The sequence below is a fragment of the Crassostrea angulata genome, chromosome 10 (assembly GCF_025612915.1).
Source record: "Crassostrea angulata isolate pt1a10 chromosome 10, ASM2561291v2, whole genome shotgun sequence".
NCBI lineage: Eukaryota > Metazoa > Mollusca > Bivalvia > Ostreida > Ostreidae > Magallana > Magallana angulata.
Window position 1 is genome coordinate 26,460,073 of NC_069120.1, and position 11,984 is coordinate 26,472,056.

The 11,984-nt window shown below is 31.5% G+C and overlaps 1 protein-coding gene across 1 annotated transcript; it reads right to left on the minus strand.

Moving 5' to 3' along the window:
- Window positions 1-6,048: 6,048 nt before the first annotated feature.
- On the minus strand, window positions 6,049-11,323 carry LOC128167837 (fibrinogen-like protein A). The gene is made up of 6 exons (XM_052833765.1): window positions 11,021-11,323; window positions 10,200-10,281; window positions 10,001-10,119; window positions 7,214-7,310; window positions 6,948-7,112; window positions 6,049-6,302 (listed from the first exon to the last, which is right to left on the minus strand). Exons 1-6 carry the CDS (start codon window positions 11,321-11,323, stop codon window positions 6,049-6,051), a joined length of 1,020 nt encoding a protein of 339 aa, XP_052689725.1.
- Between the last annotated feature and the right edge of the window lie 661 nt (window positions 11,324-11,984).

Sequence of the window (11,984 nt, forward strand, 5' to 3'; positions counted from 1 at the left end):
ATAAAATTGCTTTACATTTTAAAACTAAAATATTTCGACTTAATGATTTCAAAAATTATTCCTTGCGATAGAAATATGCAGTTTTATTGCTCAAAACAAATTTAAAATTGAAATATCTCCTTTTTTTGTATAACTAACACTGCTTATTACTAGATTAGGGAACAGTAAATTAAGACATTTAAATGACACTTCCCCATTCATAACGTTTTTATCATCCACTACCAACAGCGGAAGTATTGGTAAGTTGTCGTTATAGATGTAACAAGAGCTGAAACTACCAATCTTGCAAAAGTCGAAATAATAGCAGATATCGTCTTTTAAGCACTCGGATGAACATTACATTTATTATCAATTTTGTTTATTGTAGAAGAAAGCTGGAAATAATTGATAAAGCCAATGAATTAAAAGAAACCATGGAACTGTTCATGACTAGAAACTTTAACAAAAGTGAGCAAAAATAAAAACGAGGTTCAGAAAAGAATTCATTTTTTAAAAAATGAAAATAAACTTGATTTCAATAGAATATATACTGATGTTAAAAATCAATGTCTAAAAGGCAAATATTTGATTAAAAATGTAGGTCCAAAAATGCATAAAGCAATTCGATTATCAAAGTATATTTGGGACAATTCAAAACTTAAGTAATGTTTGAATTAATTGTTCATCAACGGAGGAGCAATAAAATATAATGTTTTGAACCCGTAGAATATATTTTTCACAAAGTATAAAACTCTTGATTAATGAAGCCATACCATGAAGTTTACAAGCCATTTAATTTGGATCTGGACAACAAGTCTTGAAATGACGTATTATTCTGATTCAATTCGTAATTTTTCGAAAAACACATAAAGCGTGTAGATTAAATCATAATTACAATGATCTGCTTGTGAGTTTTTGTCACATACTTACAAAGATCATATTACTCCCTTAGAGAGTATTAAAATCTTTTGGATTCTAGGCCTGCAATGAATGTTGTTGAACCTCGATCATACAATCTTAATTCTGAACAACTTACATGATTTTATCCCGTATAATTTTATCCTGCTTTTTAGTTTTATTTGAATCCTCACATGAGAGTATGAATTCAAACTCAGTTGATCATTAAGGTAGTGGTCACTTTCAGAATTTTTTAGTTCTTATAACGTTGTATTTTTTTTTTGACAAACATCGTAAAATCCGAACCACAAAAGAAAGGAAAAAAAATCAAATATACACAATAAAGAGGTTGTTTGTTTAACAAATTAAACATTAGATCGGCCTAAAATGTTAATACTGTATACAGGGTTTTTTTTTCGCCCTTCTACACTTGCAAATAGTTTTGCCCAATCTTAAATTCGCCCGCTGGCAACAAGAGCGAAAGGGGCGAAAATAAAACTGGGGCTAGTATTTTCTTGTATTCAGAATATGTTTTGTTAAGCTGTATACTATTATTAAGTGAGAAAAAATAACTCCAAACATTTTACCCTTTAAATTTGGGTATTTTTCTATATTTTTACATTGAGCTTCTAAAGGAAATCAATACAGACTACGAATGATCATAACCATCGAACCATACATCTTAAAGAAAAAAACTATTTTCAGAAGAATCTTAACACAGAAACTATTGATAATTTAATGCATCTTCAGGACTGCAAACTGCTTTGAAGCGTTTTGATGTCAATAAACTTTAAAAAACCCAAAAACAAACATAAGCTTAAAGTTTAACAGACGCAAAGTTAGCCCAAAACAATCTTGATTGTGCGGATGTAATTTTTTCTAAATCATTGAATGTGATCAATTCCATGTTGGCAAACAATTTTTACATAAAATATTGATTTTGTATCCATCTATCTATTACTTTAATCTTTTCTTGTTTATTTTTCCCAATATTTGCAAGTCCTTGTGCACGCGCGTTGTCCAAAAATGAGGTAAACTTTTAATCGCATTTAGATTGATACAAATTGATCGATATAGTATGTCCGGTGATGAAATCCCGGATCGGTGCTATGTAGATGCGTTGTTTATGACTTTAAATTGGACTCTGAACGGTTAAATCTAACATCGTTCCAAGATTCTGTATCATTGAAATCAAATTTTAAAAACGGTATAATGCACAAAACATGCACCTTATTTTTTTTTTCTAAACTATTGCCTCTCTGAAGTTGTGAGAAGGTGAGTCTATGGATGCATATGGTAAATATTTATACTATTTCTCATTATATCTGCCATCCCATATATATGCTTTTATCTCATGTTTACTGTTTGTACGCGCTCATCGCATTCAGTATTCAAGTTTCAAAGCAATTGGTTGACAAGTACAATTGATTATACACTTCAGCATAAAAACCTAAGGAGTGAATGTTTCTATGTTACAATACATATAGATAGAAATGTCCTTATGCAATAATTCACGTCATACTTTTTAACTTTTTCTGAGCTGGGTCATTGTAAATATCGTTAATGGGGTACAGTTTGTCATTATTGATGTTCAATATCTAACGGACGTATACTCATCTTTAACTAAGTGAGACACCCGTGAAGCGTAGTCATTGATCGTCAATAAATCACTACGTTTAATAATTATATATTTTGTGTTTACAAGTTTGAATAAAAATTTTCTTTTTTTCTCTCTCGTAGTTTTATCTAAACTTATAGTATCCTAAGTGTTGTTTTAAAAACAATTAATCTCATTAAATATAAATCAGCTGTCAAAACAATAATAAACATTATTAAAGAAAAACATTTATTTAATGTATGCACAAATTATAAAACAAGGATATCGAAAAAACAAAGAGGGCATTTTATCATTTATATTTACATCTGCCTCTGAATCACCTATTTTTTCTATGTATGTGAATGTTACTATAGTACATGTAACTACAACTAATTGGAGGTCTTTGGATCGATCAAAAATAATTCTTGCAAAGTCTACACAAATATGCAAAGAAGACATCCGAAGTAAAGCTTAATATCTATTATAACTACTTAAATCATTGCTGAAATTGATTTAGCCAAAGACTTTGTATATGTTTTACTCGATTGCGTTTTTTCTTAAATTTCCCACATGTGAAATAAACTTCGGATGCTGAATGGGAGTACTTTATTTCGATAAAATATCGACAGGGTTCTGTTTATAAGAAATAAAATACGGTCTGCATGTTGTACGAAATTGTTTAAAACAAGCGATCTTTAAAGCATTTATATTAGATAATTATAGTATTATATATTATATAAAAATATTATATAAGCATTATAAGTTTTTAAAAAATCATATGTCCTATATAAAGGGGGGTTGACAACCCCTGGAACCCCCCATTGGATCTGCCAATGCCTACAGAGTGCCGATAACTCCAAAACATTTTAAAATCCATTTACAATATTCAATTTAAATTAAAACGAGATCCCCTATACTTAAAATGGCAAATATAACTTTTGTGTATTTTATTACTTCATTGTCTTACTGACATGGTTTAAAAAATGAAAAGTGTTTAAACATTTATGATTTACTAATAAGGAGTACGTTAACTTTAATTTGTTTTAACAGAATTTGTTTTATAAACACAGAGAATGAGCCACAATTGAATGTTAATGTATGTATAGTTCAACAAATTATGTAATTTTGTAATTAGGTAATGAAGCCCTGTTTGTTTACTTTGCTTAGAGCAAGGCAAAAGAAAGACAACTGGATTTGTTGTATGGGCTTATGAACGTCATTTTTCTATTTATAGAATGTTCGATCCTTAAATTCATAAAGTCTGTTGGAGCCACAGGACCCACAGATCATCTTTTAACATGGCACCCACATATCTATCACTTTCATGTTTTGTCTAATTAAACTTAACATTATTTTTTCATTACTGTAGAGAACAAATGATATTTTTCAAAGACGTTTTTAGATATGCAACATTTAACAGTATTTTATTAGTACTGTGTTCTTGAGAGTCCTTTTGTAGTTCCACGCTGTGTTTTTTATTCATATAATAAACCATGTTAAGATTGATTTAAAGAACTAGAACACAAAGTTAGCTGACGTATAGGTAAATTTAAACCTATCGGTAATTTCTGTAATTTGATTTTGATTTTGCCATGCCGTAACAAAATTACAAAAAAAAATGTGTGGAGAGGCTGTTGCAGACACTAGGGTACGACAAGTTATAATTCATAAGCGACGAACAGACCAGGAAAACAAGCAATCAAATTTCCAAAGTTAAGGTGGTTCCTGTCCAATCTTGAGCTCCTCGGTGTGACCAAACAGCATCAAGCTGCATTTTCCTGGATATTCAGAACGGTGAAATTGCAAATAAAATATTAATGTAAACAATGTTCATAAGAGTTGATTCGACATATCACGGCCAGCGTCCCTGTAAATGTCTCAAAAATATGCAAATTTCTATTGATTGATTTCTTACTGTCCGATACAACCTCGAGTCTCTCATAAAAAATATGTACTCCTGTTAATGAAGAGGGTTAACTTCCTAAAAAAAATAAAAGTAAAAGTTGAAAGCATTGAAAAGGGGCCAAATATTTATTATTTAAAGCAATAATCAATCGTTCATCTTGTGCTAGTGCAATGCATGTTTAAATAAAATTATCAATATTGTAAGATAAGGAGCATCATTTCAAAATAGGTTACCCTATCCAAAGATCTGACCTTAAAAAGTTGAAAATAAATTGAAGAAAAAAATATTTCTGCTTTATCTGTAAAGCATCAGTATAAAATTACATAGAAAGTTTGATTTAATACCATACCATAAAGAAAAAAAGTCCGGAAAACAATGAGGGAACAGAATGACTGCATGACAAACCGCGATAAAAAAAACTATGATCCACCCCCTGTCCGGTTTCATCGGTCGGAGGGGGGATTCATTAAGGACCTAACAAGCTACAGGAGGGGTTTCCAAGGATTCATCATAGGAGAAATTATCATATCACATTAATACCCCGTGAATTGCAACAACTATTGATTGTTTTGTGTGACAGTAAATACTTGATATTTCATAATCGCAGTCTCTTATTTCGCCACTCAAGAGTTTATATTGCAATTACGTCTTTTTTCGCTAACTAGAATCTACAACGTTATGACAAAAATTTACAATGGTTATGCAACTACTACGTTTAACTTTTTTTCTTTCTTTTTTTCTTTTTTTTTACATTTTTCAACCTCTTTACCGTTTCTCAAGATAACACTAAAGACCAGTATCTTCCAACGGTGATGGAATTAAAACCATTCGCCATCTAATTCCGTCCCATATATGTCATTATCAATCGAGGGATTGATCAGGATCGGTAATCGTCTCATTAGAGTTACAGTCATGTTATCAATGCTCTGAGAAGAATTTAATCATTTTAAAGACGGAATGAGCAAAATAGACAAATTTTGATTAATCCTGCTTAAAAAAAATCATTTTTGAGGTTTTTGTTTTATTTTGGCGTTCGTGAACCAGTTTTCTTAACATCATCCCAACGCATTCAGTATCTGTAAGCATTCTGATATTTTCCGTATCAGACAAGTTGTCAAAGTTGGGCAAGTTGGATATTGTGTAAGAGCTCCATCTGTTTATGCGTGTAAAACTGGCCTTTTTTGTATTTCATTTTCTTTATGTTATATGCGCAGTTCCCAAATGAACTCGGAACTTCTGGTATTGTATGGGATTGTGTTTTGAATTACCGCATGAATTATTGTTAGATTTTCGGTGGGGTTTTTTTTGGTTTGGTTTTTTTTTTTTTTTGTTTTTTTTTTTTTTTTGCTTTTTTTTTTATTTGGTTCTGTTGAGTACATACTGATGAATATATACTGATTAATATAATCATATATTAATCATTTAATTGCAATAAAAACGGTTTACGTAGACAATACATTAATACATAAAATATAATAGTTGCAAATTTAAAGTCACTGACAAACTACAAGTTGTCTACTTTAAATTTACTAGATTTCTTCCCTTTTTTGCGAACCAAAAATTAGACATAGATATTTTCTAACATTTATAAGAAATAATAGTTCATATAATTTATTCCAGCATCTGCTCTTTTATTTATTTCTTTTGATAAAGAGAAATGGTGACTGAATTAGTGCTGGTGTTTTATTTTCCTCCTCACCATCATTTGAGCTCTAACTAAAGAATGCTGATAGCCACGCCAGTGAAACCAAATGATACCACTAGCACTATCAATTCCATATTGACCATTCAGATCGCTATAAAAACAGAACCTGTGCCACCAGGCGCCTTTGAAGCTAACAGCACAATTTGACCCCGATTGATCATCGTTGTCTCTGTCGTAAGTAGTGAACTTCATTCCGTTGTGATGGTCAAGACTGTCACCTGTTGAATAATAATGATTTGATCCTAGTAGGTTACATTTTACAATAATTTGGGGAAACAAATTAAGAATCTTTTGCTTGCTACGAACAACACATGAAGAAAATAAATTCGCTCTGTTTTAAAGAGTTTAAAGAGTTACAATGTTTATGAGAAGAAGATTTTTCTTATATTCAAGCGTTGACCATGGCTTTTGTAATTGAATAAAGTTGTGTGAAAACCTGTGTAATTTTTAAACAGTGCATTTAACCTTGTTCAAAATATATGACAGACTGCGACAAAAGAATCAGTCACCTGAGTCTTGGAAACTATTTCTTATGTCATAAATAACCTGTGATTCAAGTGTGATCATCCTACCTCAACACTTTATAGTTTAAAGCAAAAATGGGGTAAAATAAATTGTAAAAAAGTAAAATATTTCTAAAGGTTATTGATCAACTGCATGATAATTGGTTTAATTAAATTGAAATCAATTGCTTTTCTATCAGTTTCAACATTAATAAAGATTCAATTAAATATTTCCAATTTTGAAATATTTCAATAAAACTAAAATTTTCTGAAACACTGTATATTGCTATTACTATTATTGAGATATGCATTCTAGTTTCTTTTGGTAATCAGTTTAGCTAGTTTCGCCCCTTTCAATACCTGCGTTTCCAAAGAAGCCTGATACTCCTAACGTGTAAGATGTGGAGGGTCCTCCAATCATGAAGTTCGTGTAGCCAGCGTACGCCCTTTCTCCAGCCTGATCCTCCAACTCAACTCGAAGCTCGTAATCCCCCGATTTTACAATTTCGTGAAGGTAATAGTTCCCTATTTTTTTTTGATATTTATTATGATGATGTATATTCAAACGATCATATTAAGATAAGTGACAATAGTAAAAGAGTTTCAATTAAAAAATAGTTAGCTACCCATATAGAAATTGTTGGCTAGATCTCCAAACCCGTACTCGTATTCAGTCCATCCTCTGTAGAAATCTGTAGTCCCATCCACACGACGCTGGAACACCTTATTTAAAATTAATATTGGGTAAACTTAAGAATTGGATATTTACATCGAAGTAAAGCTTTAATTATGTGTCATATTTAAAAACGTTCTATTTTGATATCTATGCAAGTTTTTAAAAATAATATTTTGCTCAAATGTCATCAGCTCTAATATGCACAAGCCTTTGAAATGTGATACATTTAATCGTCTTGTATAATGATGTAAAAATGTTCGTCTCTGTTACGATATAGTTTCAAAATTTTTTTCCTCGAATTGTAATATATGATAAGTACTACTGTGGATCAGTTCCAACCTTATGAGTAAGAAATACTCAATTTTAACTTCTGGTATTTATAAGAGGACATCGAATGATATCAAAATGCAAAACTGTTGCTATTTATATAAAGTATTACAAACATAGATTAGTCCAATGGATTAAAAATAATTTAGAAAACATTTAAGTTTCCACGGCGAACATTTTTTACTTTTTCTTTTATGTCAATTTGTATTAAGCGCTATTATAAAGCTTCATTTTATCATGACGGCATAAAAGCACATGATTGACGACGTTTAACCACCAAATGACTGAAAAAATGATAAAAAAAAAAACATAAATTAAAAAAAGAATATCTCTATTTTGGAAAGTGTGTTCAATGTTATAAACAGTGTAAAACAATACCTAAAAAGATGTAAGTACTGTACTCGGTATTTAACAGGAATACACAAAAGCATTTGCAATGAAAACTAATGTTGGCCACCTAAAGACATTGGCAAAATGAAACATTAAACAGTTGCTTAAGTTTCTCTTTAATATTTCGAATATCAGAGATGTTCTCGTTATTCGGCACTAAAGACAAATTCATGTTATAAATCCAAATATTTTTTTACTGAATTCTGAAACATTGAATTTGGCACTCTTAATGAAGACAGTTGAACAATAAAACAAAACAAAGAAAAACACAACCCCCCCCCATAAGAGATTTAACTTATGTTTTTATTATTCTGCAGTTTTGATTTAATGTAGTAGCCATGCCTTGATATCAAATTTTACACTTTTGAAAACAATAGTTGGTTAATTATTCATTTTAGCCTGCATACCTTAATTTAAGTAATTAATACTCCACTGTAATACACCCATCCTTTATCGACATTATCTTTTTGTTTGCATTATTTATGTTGGACAAAGGTACTCACACAGCTTAATTAAGCCCCCTCTCACATTTAGCGCACGAGCACTTTACAAATTTTGCAGTCGGAATTATTTAGCTTCACACGAGCTCTCGCTTTCGTTGCATGCGTTTCAGTGGTCGCATCAAGTCTCCTCAAAATAGTGAACATGCACACTATTCAGACGCGACCGAATACGATCAAAATTATCAAAGTGCATAACACAAACATAAGTAAGAACATTTTACAACGTTTTGAGTACTCGAAAGAGTGACGCATGAGTTTTAAAGGTCGTTAGATGAATTGCTGCTGTATATGCCTGTGTTTTGCGACCCTTAGACTGTTGCTCAACGTGTCGCATATCAACTTGCAACGTTTTACTATCATTGCAAGATTTATCAGCTGCTTCAATTCGCTATGCTTTGCCATTAGTGTATAAACCCTCTATTAACATCTCTGTTTCAGATCACAATTTATCATAAATGCTGCTGCATCTCTGTTTCTTCTTGGGCGGCATCTCCTCTCACTTTCAACTATGTCTACTGAAGAGCGTCGGGAACGGGCGGTATATACACCCCTCTAACTCGCACGAGCATTCGTACCATGGAACGCATGATCACACGTTCGATAGCATTGATGCACGTTGAATCGTTCGATCACCGGATCACTCGCGCGATCTTATCGCATTATCTTACAACACTCGCTTTTATTGTACAATAGTCCCATTTAGACGCAAGATATATAGCAAGATTTAATGCGTTTGCATTGCACAACGGTCGCTTTTGATCGTGCAAATTTCGTTCGATTACTTTTTCATATGCGATTATTTCGGCAACAGTTTACGATTAAAATTTGAATTGTTCGATCGCACTTCTGCTCGTGCACCAATGTGAACGGGGCTTTAAAAAAATATCCTAGAAATAGGTGCATTAAAAAAGTTAGTTTGACAAAGGGTCAATTTTAGAATTCCAACATCATTGGTAGATAAATATATTGCAAAAAGGAGTTAATTGAAAAACTTAAGGCAAAGGTATAAATCTTTAAAAAGTTTAGTAACAAAGAGAAAATTAATAGAGTTACGCAAAACAACAGTTTTTTGTCTTCCCACAAATGTTTATTTAAAAATAAAATTTGGTGTTATGACTATTTCATAACACCAAATTTTATTTTTAATTAAACAATATACAACCATGTATTAAAGTCGGCAGATGATACACAATGGTGTAGCTCCCCTCTCTATATTGGAGGAGGGCGACGTCAGAAAAAAATAATTGGAGAGGGCAACATCATTGTGGCTAAAACACATGGGTAAGATGACTTGATAGAGTATCCTCTATCATGCACACAGCATTTTAAACAAACAACAACAACAAAAGCAAAGATATGTGAGTTAACAATTAGTCACAACAAGTGAAAAGTAAATTGCTATTCTGTTGGGTTTGACAATTTCACGAGTCACGGTATCTATCGAGAATGAAATAATAATCTTAAAACATTTTACCTAAAATCGTTAATTTAGGAACCTTTAAAAGGTTTGTACTTACTATCCAACCCCCGTTGTCTATTTCCATTTCGCAACTCATCTCCTTTACTACGCTGTTTGGAAACGTTCTATAAAAACTGTATGAAGGCGTATTCCTGTCAACCAAATTCCCACTACAATCTAAACGAATCGCAAGTTTTAACATTGTTTGAAACGTCAATTTTCTTGACAGAATAATGCTTAAAGAGTCATCAGCATGCCATATTTGTAATTGCATCGTTCGTCTCCCATATTTGTTGGGCATCGGCAGGGAAAGGTGTGTCCAATATCACATGTTTGTTTCTTTAAAAAAAGTGGGATAATTACTCAATACCTTACATTAGATTTTGTATACCTTTTTCCGATTCGAATTCAATTTTTGAGTTTATATTCTAATAAACATATTACGGCGTATTTCCGTCAGAGGATGCCCATGATGATTTTTACCAACTACAAATAAACAGCATTAGGTAGAATACGAATCACGTATGTATCAAAATTGTGAAATAAATAGACCAATGGTTAATGGATGTGGTAAAATATCGGGCTTTACTTGTCATTAAGTGAGTTGTAAGAATATCTTCTTGGAGACCGGTCTCTTAGAATAGGTGCAAGTGAGCAGATTGCCACTCTTTCTGCGAAGTATTTACTCATGTAATGGAAACAAATTCCTCAAACATGCAGCAATTTGTCAATGCTCGTTTTACTTTGTGCTTGTTCTTTGTTTAATTTAAAGTATTTCCCTTTCTGCAACCATTTGGCATTTTTTCTTAAATTGTTTTTTCATATAAATTGATTCCGTGTGACAATGAATCAATTTATAGAAACAGCTAAAAATCTAGTTTAAAGATTAAAACAAAAGAAAAAAGATTTTTCTTCCTGATATAGATCCCCAACAAAAAAAATACATGTTTAACATGGTAATACCCGTGAAAAATTAATATTTTTTAGAACTAGTTTGTTCTTCGCCATTAATATGGTTATTCTGTATATTGCACAACCCTCGATTAAGAAATTCAGTAGAGGAATAAAGAGTACTTACTAATTCATAGCGTTTGCACATTCCATTTTGAACACCGGAAGTGTTGACAAGGTTGTTGTTGTAGAAATAACACGAGATAGAACTACCGGTTTTGCAGAAGTCGAAAAAATAGCAGTTTTCGTCTTTTAAACATTCTGAAGAGCATTCACGCCTTGATTTATTATGAATTTCGTTAATTACGGAGGAAATCTGCGGTTCATTAAAATACTCTATGAACCTAAAAAAGCCATGAACCTGTTCCTGTCCAAAAACTATTTCAGAAAGGAATAAAAATAAGATAAAGCTTTGAAAAACCGCTTTCATGATAAGAAATTTAATCTTAAGGCATCCCCCAGTAAGCAATTTACAGTGAACCTGAAGCTTCAGCACTTCTCATTTTATATTCATAACTTTAATCAATCTTCTTAGTAAGTAAATATTTGGTTGTTAGAAGAAGGTACAGTTTCTTTCAACAGTTGCCCTAAAGTTCAAATGTTGTCATAATTACATGAAAATAAACATAAACTATCTTCAACATGTGTGTATACAAAGTACCAAGTTATACACTTCTATTTCATTCTAAAAAAAAAAAAAAGAATGACTTCATAATTTTTTCATGTTTCTAAAATTTAGTAAAAATGATTAAAAACGGCTGCGGACATAGATTTTTATTTAAAAAAAAACACTGAAAAATTGGTGTCTTCTACTCAGCTTCAAGAAAAATACAGGAAAATGTACTGTTTATGACATCACAATTACCCTTGTAAAAGTCTAACAATGTAACTATATATAGATTCTGGATTTGTGGGTTTTTGTGTAACGTTAAATAAATGTTACATTTCACTTCTTTGTGATATTTTTTAAATTACTTTAAAACAGGGCACACTATGACTAAAACTGTACCCTGTTCATTTTTTTAGCCGAAAATTTTTAAATGTATCGATCTTGCAATTTTCAGTTATAGATGAAATTTCACTAAAAAAAA